Below are 16,043 nucleotides of genomic sequence, written 5' to 3'. Positions count from 1 at the left end.
GAGGAGTGCAGAAAGGACTACAGGGTGAAACTGAAAGAAGCCAAGAGAGAGATATGTCTGGCGAAAGCACAGGAGGAAGAACAAATGGCTAAAAATGTAAAAAAGGGAGACAAAATTTTTTTCAGATATATTAGTGAAAGGAGGAAGATGAAAAATGTAATTGCTAAACTAAAAGATGCTGGAGAGTGATGAGGAAAAAGCAAATGAGCTAAAACAAATACTTCTTTATTCATTTTTTTTTTTGTGTTACAGCAAGTGTTACAAATAAACTCAATAGAAACTTAAATATACACTTGACTAACTCATATATTAATATCAAGTTTAACATTAATATAATAATCCCCTGTCCCACCCTCCTTCCCAACCAATAATACATAAATCAATTTTATTGTACATTCTTTAAATATTAATTTAGTATGTAATAATCAAAATTGAAAAGCCCACCCCGTTCCCCTCTTTACAATATCTTATCATGGGAAAAGTTGATTTTTCATTAGAGAAATCATGTTAACGGTCTTCAAATATTTCCAAGTTTTATTTATAGGAAAAATTATCCTTCTTTACAAAAATCAGTTAATGGTCCCCATATTTTTTGAAATTTATTCATGTATCCTTTGTGTGTTGCAATAGCGAGTTCCATTTTGTATATGTGGCATACCGAATTCCACCAGAACATATAATTCAATCTATCATGTTGTTTCCAATTGGATGTAATTTGTTGTATTGCAATTCCAGTTAAAATAAATAAAAGTTTGTTATTACTAGATGAAATTTGGCTTTTTGCTCTCATGGTTGTTCCAAATAATATAGTATCATATGTCAAGGCTACCGGATTTTCTAACAATTTGTTAATTTGGGGCCAAATTGATTTCCAGAATGATAGGATAAATGGACAAAAGAATAAAAGATGATCTAGTGTCCCAATTTCAATATGACAGTGCCAGCATCTATTAGATCTTGAACTATCTATTTTTTGTAAACGAGTAGGGGTCCAAAAAGCTCTATGAAGAAGAAAAAACCAAGTTTGTCTCATAGATGCTGACACCGTACATTTTAGCCTCCAAGACCAAAGTCGTGGCCATTGAGATGCACTAATTTGGTGTTTTATCTCAATGCTCCAAATGTCTCTAAGACCATTTTTTGGTTTTTTATTTATATATCCGGATATTAATTTATACCACTGTGCGGCTTTGTGACCTATTGAGTCCATCTGGAAACATAAGAATTCCAAACTGTGATATTTAGCGAGATCTTTCCATTCAGGGAACCCTTCCTGAATAGACTGCTTCAATTGCAACCATTTAAAATATTGTGTTTTATTGAGACCAAATTTCTGTTGCAATTGTGAAAACTCCAGCAATTTATCATTTTTAATTACATCATCCAAAGTGCGAATGCCTGCTATCATCCAATGTTTCCAGATGACTTTAAAACCGCCAATTTTGATCTTGGGGTTTAGCCATATAGTTTGGTTGGTTGATTTACTAATTGGAATTTGAGTAAGATTACTTATGTATTTTAGAGTTTTCCAGGTATCCATAAGTATTTTTTGATCTTTGTATAACCTTGGCATTTTGATACTAATTACATGATTAAGACGTAATGGAAATATAAGCCTCCATTCTAGCCAAAACCAGTCTGGAATATTATCTGTGGGTTCTGGGAGGATCCAATACATACCATGACGTAAGATATAGGCTTGATGATACCTATAAAAGTTGGGAAAATTTACCCCTCCCTCCTTAATTGGTTTTTGTAATGACGCTAGAGCAATTCTTGGTTTTTTATTAAGCCATATAAATTTTGTCAAAGTCCTATTTATTTTTGTATAAAACGAATCTTGAAAGAAAACTGGTATCATCCCCATTTGGTAACATACTACCGGTAAAATCATCATTTTTACAGTTTGTACTCTTCCCCACCAAGATAAATGCAAAGGATTCCATTGCTCACACATTTCTATTACTTTTTGTAATAAGCATTTTTCATTAATTTTCATTGTTTCATCTATTGTTTTTGTTATCAAAATTCCAAGGTATTTAATATATTCTTCCTTCCAAACAAAAGGGAATGTATCAAATAAACCTTTTGTACAATGTATATTTAGTGGAAGAATCTCTGATTTATTCCAATTAATTTTATATCCTGAAAAATTTCCAAATTTCTCAATCAATTCAAGTAGATGTGGAATGGTGGATTCTGGATTTTTCAGATATAGTAATAGATCATCTGCATAAGCAGATATCTTATATTCTTTATCTGAATGAGGTATACCCTGTATCTCCTTAGCTTGTTGGATGGCTAATATTAAGGGTTCTAAAACAATATCAAACAGCAAAGGGGATAAGGGACATCCTTGTCTAACTCCTCTCTGTAGATTAAATTTTTCTGAAAACGTATTATTAATATATAGTCTAGCAGAAGGGGAGCTATACATTGTTTGTATCATTTGTATAAATCCAGGACCTATACCAAACCATTCCATTGCTTGATACATAAAAGGCCATTCTACTCTATCAAAGGCCTTTTCTGCGTCTAATGAAATTGCAAAAGTAGGTTCATTCATTTTCTTTGTTAAATATAACATATGGAATGTTAATCTGGTATTGTGAGATGAATGTCTTTGAGCAACGAATCCTGTTTGATGCATACCTATTATATGGGGGAGAGCTTTAGCTAATCTTAGCGCAAGTATTTTTGCTAATAATTTTCCATCTACATTTATTAAAGATATTGGTCTATAGTTTGAGACCAAAGTGGGATCTTTATTGGACTTTGGCAAAACAATAGTCAAAGATTCTGCTATAGTGCCTTTAATACAACCTTTATTGAGCTGATATTGATAGAGATTTAATAAATAGGGTAGTAAAAAATTTTGAAATGTTTTATAAAATTCCACTGTATATCCATCACCACCTGGAGCGGATCCAACTCTAAGGGACTTCAAAGCTGTTCCTAATTCTTTTAGTGATATTGGTTCTTCCAAACTTCGTTTTATATGTTCAGGAATTTTTGGACCCTCTAACATTTTTAAAAATTCAAAACCATCTTTTCCTTTATTTGGATAATTTTCGGAAGAATAAAGAGATTTATAAAATTTCAAGAATTGTTTTAAAATAGGTTCAATTTGTGTATATGTATTTCCATTTTCATCTTTTATTGCTATTAATTTTGTTTTTCTTTTTTTCGCTTTAAGATAATTTGCCAGTATTCTTCCTGATTTGTTTGAATTACCATAGTACAATGTTTGTTGAGAAAATAAATCTTTCCTAATCATTTTAGATGAGATCTCATTATATTTACCTTTTAATTTTAATAATTCTTGTTGAATAGAATATTCCCATTTATCTATAAGTTTTGATTCTAAATTTTTTATCTCTTTTTCTAAGAATAAAAATTGTTTTTTAATTTGTTTTTTTAGAAAAGCCGAATAAGAAATTATTTGTCCTCTAATTGATGCCTTAAAAGCATCCCATAAAGTTTCTCTGTTAATATCATCATTATCATTTATTTGAAAAAATTCTTTCATTTTTGTTAGAAGATTTTCACAAAAGTTTTGGTCAACCAACAGTGTATTATCCATTTTCCAAATTGGTCTGTTATTATTTTGATCTGTAGTTTTAATTTTGATCCACACTCCACCATGGTCAGATAGAATAATTGGATCAATGGCAGCTTGTGTCACTTGATGTGCAAGATGATTTGAAGTAAAGATATAATCTATTCTTGAAAAGGAATTATGAACATGAGAACAGAAAGAAAATTCCCGACCATCAAAATGAAGTATTCTCCATATATCTATTAAATCACAAGATTGAATCAAATTATCTAGTCCCATAGATTTCATAACTCTACTTGGGTTTTTATCTAATAAAGGATCCATTACAGCATTGAAGTCCCCTGCTACTATAAGATTTGAAGTAGCCAGTGGTATGATCATTTGTTGAAGAGTTTTAAAGAATTCATTTTGGTTCGAATTAGGGGCGTATATATTGATTAACGTCATGGTAGTATTTCCCATATTCATTTCCACCATTATCCATCTTCCATGAATATCTGAAGCTTTTAGTTTGAATGAAGCAGAGCATTTTTTATTAATTAAAATAGCAACACCTGCTTTTTTCCCTATAGCTGGTGAGAAAAAACATTGTTTGACCCAGCCTCCTTCTAGCTTTTTAGATTCTATATGTGAGAGGTGGGTCTCTTGTATAAGGCAAATATCTGCATCTTGCCTTTTTAAAAATGATAATGCTTTTTTCCTTTTTATCATATGATTTAGACCGTTAACATTTAAAGACATAATTTTAATATCCATTTATTTTTAAATTTTCAGATATTAAATTATGTATATTTTCCCAATGTTTTAAGTATTTCATTTCTCTTTTTTCCTTTACACCCATGATTACCTTATATATTTCCCCTTTATTCCCTCCCATCCCTTTTATCCCTCCCTTCCCCCCCTCATTAATTACGAAAACTTGGATACGCAGGTTGAGGTTAGATTTAGATAACTCCGACAGGCTATTAATAATTATCTAAAGTACTACCATTTTTTCCCCTATTTCTGTATATTTTCTCTTATTTTATTATTAATTATAAGAATAAGTAAAAAGTTTTTCATTCTTATGTATTGAAAGATTATTTTCTATATTTGTATGTCTTTAAATCCATAAGAATGAATATATTACATTACTTATATCTTAGAACATTTCAATTAAAATTCATTTCTTTTCAGGTGGTATATTATTTTTACTTTAAAAAACTTTCATACCTGGGTATATTAAGTTTATCATGTTAGAGCATTCTAATTTAGCCTCTTTCCTCAGAACTGTAATAAGAGTCTTCAGCACAGGAATCCCCCCCATCTCTTATGCTCATTATTTTCCTATGATTCACGAGAGAGTTGTCAATTAAGAGAAGCCAACAATCCCATCAGTGTTCTCGTTAGCTCTGTCTCAATAGCATACTCTCCAGACATCTATAATTTTAAAGTATCTGAGGCCTGTGCAGACGAGAGTGTAGTCCTGTGCTAAAAACTCTCTCTTTATCTCCCATAGAGGATTGCCAGGTTGAACAATTGTGGGTACTAAAATTCAACTTAATAAATAAAAGAACAATTATCTATAAAGATGAAACATGAAAATTGAGATATATATATTTAAAAAACTTTTCAGGCAATTTTTGCGTTTCAGATATATTCTTTTTATATATATCGTATTTGAAACGCATTTTAATGTATCTGAAACGCAAAATTAAACCCGAAGTACCACCTTCAACCAGAAATATAACAAACCAATCACTTCATCTTTTTTATGATCTTCTCTGTGGTTGAAGGATAATTCCCTTCTCACAATTACTCCGCCTTCAAAATTTCTCATCCAATCAGTACATCTTTAAGTTTGTTGAAAAAACTTTCTTCGTCATTATTTGAGTTCGAAGATGTATTTCAATTCATTTTCGTTCCTGCCAGTAAGTTTATTCTATTTATTCTGAGTAGAATTCTAGAATTTTTGTATTTTTTCATTTTTCTTATTTTCCATGGAGAATGTTGCAAGTTGTTTAAGTCTTTAATTCGATCCTTGTGTGTTCTTTTTCCATTGCTTTCCGTTCCAATTTATATTTAACCAATGTTCTTTTATTGAAATTCATTATCATATAAGTCAAAGTTTTCACAAATTGGTCAATATTCTTTAGTATGAACCCATTAAATGTTCTTTAGATTGTCATAGGTTGCTCCAGTTGATTTATAAATTCCTGTAGTTTTTTTGGATCTGTAAAGTTTTGCGTTTTGTTAGCGATGGTAACCTTCATAATCGCCGGATAGAGGAGCCCGAATCTAGCTCCTAGAGATCTTAGTTGTGGTCTCATGTCTAAGAATTGTTTTCTTCTTGTTGCTGTTTCTTTTGCAAAGTCCGGGACAATGTATATTTTTGAATCTTGGCATTTAAGATTTTTGATTTCCTTGGCTATTTGGCATATTTCAATTGCTTGTTGATGTCTTAAAAGTTTGAAAATTAAAGTTCTTGGACCTGTTTGAGTGTTATTTCTTTGTGTTGGAATCCTATGAGCTCTTTCAATTTCCAGTTCCGTTTTAAATTTCAGTGGTAATATTTTAGGTAGAAATTTTTCAAGAAATGCAATCGGATCATTCTTTTCCACTCCTTCAGGTAATCCGATTATTCTTAAATTATTCCGTCTTTCACGATTCCGGCTGTCTTCCAGATTTTTTTTTATCTCTGTTATTTCTTTCCATATGATTTTGCTGTGATTCATATCTGTATTTAATTGTTCTGTAATATCTTCTAATGTTGAAATTCTATTTTCTGTAATGTCCACTCTTTTAGTTAGGATTGCAGCATCTTCCATTGCTTTTTGTAGTTTTTTGTTACTATCTAAGACAATTTCTTTTATTTGTCTTAGTTCTTCCATAACATCCAGATTTTTTTCTGTTGGTAATGGGATTTTAGAGGGTGTACCTGGCTCAGGTTTCGACCTCTTATTGCTTCCCGATGTTCCAGCTCCCAAGTCAGCTTTATTTTGTTTAGTTGAAGTCATATTTCAATATATATTTTAGTTTCTTTAAAATTAAAATTTAAAATATTTAGTAGTAATTCTTTTTAATATATTTGCATATAAGGAGCTATTCGTTTATCCAACTATCCGTCCAAGCCACGCCCCCTTTTTTTTTTTTTTTTTCTTCTCAGTATTCTTAAAGCAACTGTAAGTTATTTGTCTTAGGTTCTATTGCTGTGAGAAAAAATGTCAGTAGTTTTTTTTTTTTTTTTTTTTTTTTCTTCTCCTTCAAGCCCTATCTCAGTCTCTATGAAGGCAATAACATTCAAGTAGTAGATCTTTTTTTTATGTATGGTTGGTTATTCTTTTATAGAATTAATTTACCAACTTGTTGTGACATCTAGCTTCATCGCTGAAAATTTTGTAGCCTTCTTTTCTGGCTCTCCTCTTATAAGCCCAATCGCAGCCTTTACCGAGGAGAGCAATATTCCATCCAATATATTTATTTCAGCGTCTCTCAATTGCCTCAATGTCACTTTTTTCAGGTTACAGAAATCATTAAACCTTTTATTTGTCCTTTTCTCACAGCCCAAACGCTGAAAAAAAAAAAAAAAAAAAAAAACCTACAATCTCCTATATCTGAATCTTTTCAAGTACAACAGCAGAGATTTATATTTTTCCTTCACAATTTCTTTCTCGAAGTTAGCAGCAAGGAAATAGTTAAAAAAAAAACCGTTGCCCAGTAGATTTTACTGCGCCGTTCACGGAGGAGAGTGTTTATAAGCAATTTGAAAAACTAAAGGTGGACAAAGTGATGGGACCAGATGGGATCCAGCCCAGGATACTAAGGGAGCTCAAAGAGGTTCTGGCGAGTCCTATTAAAGACTTGTTCAACAAATCTCTGAAGACAGGAGTGATTCCTGGGGCTTGGAGGAGAGCGGATGTGGTCCCTATTCATAAAAGTGGTCACATGGATGAAGCAGGAAACTACAGGCCGGTGAGCCTCACTTCAGTTGTTGGAAAAATAATGCAAGTGTTGCTGAAAGAAAGGATAGTGTACTTCCTTGAATCTAATGGGTTAAAGGATCCGAGGCAACATGGCTTTACAAAAGATAAATCGTGCCAAACGAACCTGATTGAATTTTTTGTTTGGGTGACCAAAGAGCTGGATCGAGGACATATGCTAGATGTAATTTACTTAGATTTCAGAAAAGCCTTTGATACAGTTCCTCATAAGAGGCTGTTGAACAAACTTGAAGGGCTGAAGTTAGGACCCAAAGTGGTGAACTGGGTTAAGGAACTGGCTGTCGGACAGACGCCAGAGGGTGGTGGTTAATGTAAGTCGCTCGGAGAAAGGAAAGGTGAGTAGTGGAGTCCCTCAGGGTTCAGTGCTAGGGCCAATCCTGTCCAATATGTTTGTGAGTGACATTGCTGAAGGGTTAGAAGGAAAAGTGTGCCTTTTTGCAGATGATACCAACATTTGTAACAGAGTAGACACCGAAGAGGGAGTGGAAAATATGAAAAAGGATCTGCAAAAGTTAGAGGAATGGTCTAATGCCTGGCAACTAAAATTCAATGCAGAGTAATGCATTTGGGGATTAATAATCAGATGGAACCGTATATGCTGGGAGGAGAGAAGCTGATATGCAAGGACAGGGAGAGGGACCGTGGGGTGATAGTGTCCAAAGATCTAAAGGCAAAAAAACAGTGTGACAAGGCAGTGGCTGCTGCCAGAAGGATGCTGGGCTGTATAAAGAGAGGTGTAGCCAGTAGAAGGAAGAAAGTGTTGATGCCCCTGTACAGGTCATTGGTAAGGCCCCACTTGGAGTATTGTGTTCAGTTTTGGAGACTGTATCTGGCAAAGGACATAAGAAGACTTGAAGTGGTCCAGAGGAGGGCGACAAAAATGATAGGAGGCTTGCGCCAGAAGACGTATGAGGAGAGACTGGAAGCCCTGAATATGTATACCCTAGAAGAAAGGAGAGACAGGGGAGATATAATTCAGACGTTCAAATATTTGAAGGGTATTAACAAAATCTTTTCCAGAGAAAGGAAAATGGTAAAACCAGAGGACATAATTTGAGGTTGAGGGGTGGTAGATTCAAAGGCAATGTTAGGAAATTCTACTTTACGGATAGGGTGGAGGATGCCTGGAATGCGCTCCTGAGAGAGGTGGTGAAGAGTAAAACTGTGACTGAGTTCAAAGAAGCGTGGGATGAACACAGAGGATCTAGAATCAGAAAATAATATTAAAAATTGAACTAAGGCCAGTACTGGGCAGACTTGCACGGTCTGTGTCTGTATATGGCCGTTTGGTGGAGGATGGGCTGGGGAGCGCTTCAATGGCTGGGAGGATGTAGATGGGCTGGAATAGGTTTTAACGGAGATTTCGGCAGTAGGAACCCAAGCACAGAACCGGGTAGAGGTTTGGATTCTTGCCCAGAAATAGCTAAGAAGAAAAAATTAAAAAAATTTAAATTCAATCAGGTTGGGCAGACTGGATGGACCATTCGGGTCGATATCTGCCATCATCTACTATGTTACTATGTATGTTATTGCAAAGGCAACGCGATCAACTTGCATTGCCTTTGCGATCTACTGGTCGATCACGATCAACCATTTGTGCACCCCTTTGCTACTTCATAGAAGGCCTTTTTTGCAGTATCAGTCTGGTCATTGCTCAACAAAATTCGGCTCATTGGATCAACATAAATAGCAGCTAACAAGATTTGATTACAGTTGAATCCAAAAAGCTGTTCCTCCAAGTTCTTCTAAGCTCTTTTAGCAGACAGAGGAAGTTGAGCAGATGCTGCTACCTTTATCTTTGTTTGTGATCTTCTGAAGACAGGGCAATGGGAGGCTCCAAGGCCAGGGGGGCCACTTAACCTAACTTCCTAGTATTAGGTGGTGTGCAAAATGATCAGAGGATATATGGAGAGTTCAGACAAGACACCTGAACGCACATCAGGCCATAGCACTCACCTACACCTACATCATTACACTTGTTTATACTCAAATGAACTTGTTAAACACATTATATCAGACATAAAATGAAAACACTTTTTTTAATGTATATAATCCAGATTATAATAATGTAAATGTAAGGTTGTATAATAGCTCGGCTGTACTTCACACTAGTAGAAATACAACTATGCACTGGGCTTTATTCTTACATCAGAGAAATATTTAACACATTGTTGGTGGGAAACGAGTAAACACGTTTTTTGCATACTATCATTAGAAAGCAGGAGCCAAAAAAACTCGGTTTATATAAATTAGCGCTGGGGTGCGGCAAACGTGTAAACATGGCTATTCAGCAAATTAAAAATTACGCATTATCTATTGTTAGAGGTTAGATGATGAAGAGATACCTGACGATTTGTGGAATTAGGGTCGGAAGGGAGATCAAAATCATAAATAAAATAGCGGTAAATTCAGTTGTCTTTCCTTAAATTTCTTCAGTATAAAAGTGTAGTTTTTTAAATTAACCTTGAATATTGTAATTGTTTATAACAAAATAATTAAAAACTATAATAAAGAATTCAATATAAGAAAAGAAACTGAAAGTTTTATTCAAAAAATAAGCAATGGTTCAGAAGTTACAGCTATTTTACGCAAAACGTAATTTTCCATGCAACATTTAAAAAATTTGCCCGCTTTTCAGCATAGATTGGTGAAAAATGCCCGCAAACAATGTGTTAATTATGACTATTGTTTGTGAAATGGGACATTTGAACTTGCTGTATTGTTTTTTTATAATTTAAATTTATCAGGAGTTAGCGTCGGTACATTTTTATCGACTCCAGGTACCCAAAATTGTCTCCGACTCCGAAGCCCTGGGAGTCCTGGCATGCTTGACGGTAGGAGGCAGTTGCAAGTCAGCTGACAGATGCTGGAGCCTTTCTTCCTGCCCAGTGTGCTAAGTTTGCGATACACTGGTCTAGAATGTCTTACCTATTGCACTGGAAAATGAATTACTTTACAATGTATATATAAGATATCTGTGTAAATATTTAAGCACCTATTTTAAAGTTATTGCTGCAGAATTTTTCAATATTAAGATCTCGCATTATACAAAGTTATTTTTCAATTCTTACCCTGCATTTTCCTTTTGATCTTTAGGTGTCATATCTTTGTGAAGAGGTGTTGTAATAAGGACTTTCTGTCCACATATTGGAGTGGATGTAAATGCAGGATTTTCAAGGTTAAACTGCTCATTTCCAGAACACGTGTTGAAAAACTACATTTTAAACAGAAAATACAAAGACTAAGTCTGTAGGTCACAAATTTACAGTTCATACTGAAGACATAATATATCAACAAATTTTCCATTGGAAATAACTTAAGAATATTTACTTTGATTATATATATCAGTTATGTTTAAGCATTTGTATACACTGTTAGAAATCTACATCTCTGTGCCAATTACAGTGCTTACAACAATTTGTGAAAGCACCCATCTCCTATATCTGAATAAATTAAAGCAATAAATGTTTACAATTTCCTGCACCAAGAAAAAATAGGACAAAGCATACAATAAGAATTAAGAAACACAAACCCCAAACATGCAACTCACTGTGGAAACTTTGTAGCATTGTAATTAAATTACCACTGTATATGATACAAAATATCAGTATAATATTTGATTTCATACTCGTATACTCATCAAGGGCCAGATTCTCAAAACTTTAATGCCATCGCTAAACTGTTTACCAACGGTTTAGCCTGTACGCATTTTAGCAGCGAATTATAAAAACATATCATCTCTGTCAATAGCGAGCTTTCTAGCAGTTTCCGACAATGACATGCAAATGGGCTCTTCAACACTGAAATGAGCCCTCTGGTGGATTCTTAAAAAATGCGAGCCATTTTCTAAAAGCGGCGTTAGCTTTTGGTGACAAAAATAAGCAGCTGGTCCAGGGGTGCCAGTCAGTGTCAGAGACAGCTAGAAAGCCTGTGTTGTGATGCAGCAGGAGAGATGCCCATTCTCTCCTGATGCATTACCCCCACAGTGGCGGCGAACACCCCTCACCGGAATGGCAGTGACACCCCTCCCTGAAGCAGGAGAGATGCCCACACTCTCCTGCTGCCAAGAAATCCTGGCCGCGTACCCCCCTCCCCGCATCGAAAGAGATGCCAACACTCTCCCGCTGCTAAGAAATCTTGGCCACGCACCCCACCCTCCGCAGCAGAAAAGATGCCTACTCTCCCCCGCTGGCAAGTGACCACCCTTTGCCATAGAACACCTCCCCCACCCGCCGATGACCCCTCCCCCTTACCTCCAAATTAATGCATGGAGGGATATGGACTCCCTCCTCTCAGAAGTCCTGCGACATTGAAAATGGGCCTTCCCCTCCCCGGTACATCTTGGGATGCACTGGGGAGGGGCCTGAGGCTCTGATTGGCCCAGACATCTAAGGCCCAGTCTATTTTTATCCTAAAATGCTATTTTTCCTGTTAAAAGACACAATCTCCTTTTAAATTAATTTAAAACTACTCCATTTATGATCTTATCTATCCAATATCAATTAGCAAAATGCTGGAACCAACTTCTACTTCCACTATGATCTTGTGACCATTATATCAGGTTCAGAAAACTTCTAAAAAAATTTCTGTACTAAGACAGGAAGCCAACCTTTCAAGCCAAATATAAGCACTAAAGGATAATTTCAAAAGTGAAATTCTAGCGGATGTAGACAGAGGCATTTGGATCTCAATTGGAATACTATGTATAATTTTGGAGTCCGTACCTTTAAAAAGAAATAAAGATGGAATCAGTTGGTCTAGAGGGCAGTTACTAAAAGGTCTTCATTACAAAGCCTATCAAAGCAGACAAAGATCTCAAAATGATTACTTTGGAAGATAGGGGAGAGAGAGGAGATGGACACATTTAAATACCACCATAGAATAAATTCACAAGAAGTGGGTCTCTATCAATTGATAGAAAGCTCTGGAACAAGGGTCAAAGGCTAAAAATGAAAAGGAAATAGGCAAGGATAATCTAAGGAAATATTTCTTTATTGAAAGAGTGGTTGTATTATAATTGTTTTATATTTACTGTACACTTGATGTAAGTTATAAAATGAATAAAGATTTAAAAAAAAAAAAAAAAAGAAAAGAAAAAGAAAGAGTGGTAGATGCATGAGATGACCTCACAAAGAAAAGTGGTAAAGAAAAGGACTGCATCTGAATTTTAAAAAAAGCATGAGGAGTCATGTGATGTGGTGAGCTTGGCAACACCTATTTGTGTTGAGCTCCTGATCCCTGGGCCTATGCAGGACCTTACCAAGGAGATTTTCTCTCTTTATATGGACAGATATTAAATCAAAGTTCCAGATGAATGCTAAACATTCACCGAGTCAAAATGTTGTGTGATCGTGGCACCGAGGTACCCCCCTCTTCAAACCAAGCATGCACCCAAAAAGAGGGAGAAAAAGCCTCAGACTAATGTAGCAATATAGAACCAAAAGGTACAATCAAAACTGCTTTAAATACTTTCACTGGCTAAAAACTCCCTCACAGAACAGCTCAGGTTTAGAAAAGGGCACATGCCTCTTGAGTGACTTTGCCCTTTTGGTATGTCTACAAGATATTTTAAGAAATGTATGATGGAATACAGATCCAGTCTGAAATGTAAAAACCTTTCAGAACCTCTAGTACAGCACTGTATTGATCAGAAGCACTCTCTTGAAAATCTGAAATGTGAAGCAATAGATCATTTACCAGCAAACATCAGAGGTGGGGATAGGAGAAAAAGACTGCTGCAAAAAGAAACCTGAAGGACATATAAGCATCTGTGAATCCATTAGGCTTAAATGCATATATAGATTGGAAATCATTTTTATGAATGGACTCCAAGTAGAAATGAACGAAGCTCTGCCCCCATGCAACTATGAGAATGTATGATCATTTGATGAGAATGTGCCTAATCAGGAAGGCAATATTTGAAAAGATAGAAGATAAGCATAGAGTTGAAAAGGTAGAGCGTAGGATGTATGCGCAATTGTGGAAGCAAAAGGCTATTGTTCAAAACACAGTTGTAAAAATGTAGGATTAAGGATGATATAGATTTACTTTGAATTTTCCATGTAGGAGGTTGAAATAGTGTTAGTGTGATTGATGGTAGAATGAGAATGAGTATATGATGGAATAGATGTATAGATGAAAGAGTTAAACAACAGTGAAGAAAAGCGTATGCTCGAGGGAGTAAGAATTCAAAACTCATGCATGAGAACACCAGAACGACGCCAACAATCAGCACACAGCAGAGAGCACAAGCGATACAGCTGGAGTGAGTAATCAATGTAAAAACTTAATAATAAAGAAAAAAAATCAAGTTGAATCAAGGTACAGGCTTGAGCAAAGGGAAGTAAAAGTACTGCATCCAGGCATATAAGAGTGTATGTAAGAGAAAGTGCCTAGGAGGATGTTAATGGAGATGCCAGGAATAGGTAGTCTCTAAGAAATGTATAGATTAAAGAAATAATGCTCATAAATAAGAGGTTGGCTATATCTATGAAGTATTACAACAGTTTTTCAGTGAACTTGGCATGTTGGTGGGCCATAGCTAAGATGTAGAGTGAGAATCTAAATAAAGATGCTAGAAAGCATTGCGGTTTACAAATAAGTAAAGGCAACATGTGTAAGGATGATAGTCTGAAAATAAATGCAAGTCTGACATCTGATTATGGACGTTGAAAATGAGTATGGTTTAAAATAAAAAAATAAAAAGAAGACATGCATGGTTAATATGCCCGAATAAAAATCTGATTGAATAAAAAATCTAGTTTAATAAAAATCTGGTTAATAAGAAGAGAAAAATAACAGAGAAAAAGAGAAGAGCAGGCACCGTTATGGGATACGGGCAGTTGAAAATTATTGAAAAGATTTGATATATGTGTGTATGGATGATTAAGAATAATAATAAACCCTCCTTAGGTGGTGAAAAACTTTCACAAAATAGAGTATATATATGTGAATTAAGAATGAAGTAGGGATATTGAATAAAAAGATAGTGGTGAATAATCAATGTTCAGATAAGGATTGTGAGAGAAAATATGAATAATTGGTAGAGTTGTAGTGATGTGAGGCATGAGGATGTTGAATGTTCATGCATATATATATGTGTATTACAAAATTATGTAGCAGCTTGTATGAACCCTTGATAAAGCCAATAATTTTGGCAAAATGGGTCCCATCGGGTAAGTACCGTATTTTCACGCATATAACGCGCGCGTTATACGCGTTTTTACCTACCGCGCATACCCCTCGCGCGTTATACGCGTGAGCGCGGTATACAAAAGTTTTTCTACATAGTTCCCACCCCGCCCGACGCCCGATTCACCCCCCCCAGCAGGACCGCTCGCACCCCCACCCCGAACGACCGCTCGCGCTCCCACCCGCACCTGCATCCACGATCGGAGCAAGAGGGAGCCCAAGCCCTCTTGTCCGGCCGACTCCCCAACTCCCCGACAATATCGGGCCAGGAGGGAGCCCAAACCCTCCTGGCCACGGCGACCCCCTACCCCCACCCCGCACTACATTACGGGCAGGAGGGATCCCAGGCCCTCCTGCCCTCGACGCAAACCCCCCTCCCTCCAACGACCGCCCCCCCCCCCAAAAACCTCCGACCGCCCCCCCAGCCGACCCGCGACCCCCCTGGCCGACCCCCACGACACCCCCACCCCCCTTCCCCGTACCTTTGGTAGTTGGCCGGACAGACGGGAGCCAAACCCGCCTGTCCGGCAGGCAGCCAACGACAGAATGAGGCCGGATTGGCCCATCCGTCCCAAAGCTCCGCCTACTGGTGGGGCCTAAGGCGCGTGGGCCAATCAGAATAGGCCCTGGAGCCTTAGGTCCCACCTGGGGGCGCGGCCTGAGGCACATGGGCCCAACCCGACCATGTGCCTCAGGCCGCGCCCCCAGGTGGGACCTAAGGCTCCAGGGCCTATTCTGATTGGCCCACGAGCCTTAGGCCCCACCAGTAGGCGGAGCTTTGGGACGGATGGGCCAATCCGGCCTCATTCCGTCATTGGCTGCCTGCCGGACAGGCGGGTTTGGCTCCCGTCTGTCCGGCCAACTACCAAAGGTACGGGGAAGGGGGGTGGGGGTGTCGTGGGGGTCGGCCAGGGGGGTCGCGGGTCGGCTGGGGGGGCGGTCGGAGGTTCTCGGGGGGGGGGCGGGCGTTGGAGGGAGGGGGGTTTGCGTCGAGGGCAGGAGGGCCTGGGATCCCTCCTGCCCGTAATGTAGTGCGGGGTGGGGGTAGGGGGTCGCCGTGGCCAGGAGGGTTTGGGCTCCCTTCTGGCCCGATATTGTCGGGGAGTCGGCGGTGCTTCGGGGTGGGGGTGCGAGTGGTCCTGCCGGGCAGGCAGGACCAGAGGAGACTCGGGGCAGGGCTGGAAACGAGCAGGCGGGACCAGAGGAGATTCGGGGCAGGGCTGGAAACGGCAGGCGGGACCAGAGGAGAATCGGGGCAGGGCTGGAAACGAGCAGTCGGGACCAGAGGAGAGTCGGGGTGGCCAGAGGAGAGT

At 37.7% G+C, this 16,043-nt stretch overlaps 1 protein-coding gene across 5 annotated transcripts in view; it reads right to left on the bottom strand.

Moving 5' to 3' along the window:
- MYBL1 (MYB proto-oncogene like 1) overlaps positions 1–16,043 on the bottom strand; it is a 242,921-nt gene that overhangs the window by 45,135 nt on the left and 181,743 nt on the right. For all 5 annotated transcript variants that reach the window (XM_033934279.1, XM_033934277.1, XM_033934278.1 and 2 more), the window contains one exon: positions 10,611–10,753. In XM_033934279.1, coding sequence (XP_033790170.1) covers positions 10,611–10,753 — 143 coding nt within the window. The remainder of the gene's footprint in view (positions 1–10,610; positions 10,754–16,043) is intronic.

This window comes from Geotrypetes seraphini, chromosome 2 (genome assembly GCF_902459505.1).
Source record: "Geotrypetes seraphini chromosome 2, aGeoSer1.1, whole genome shotgun sequence".
NCBI lineage: Eukaryota > Metazoa > Chordata > Amphibia > Gymnophiona > Dermophiidae > Geotrypetes > Geotrypetes seraphini.
The sequence above is the reverse complement of the archived record's forward strand: the minus strand, read 5'-3'. Positions and strand labels throughout refer to the sequence as shown.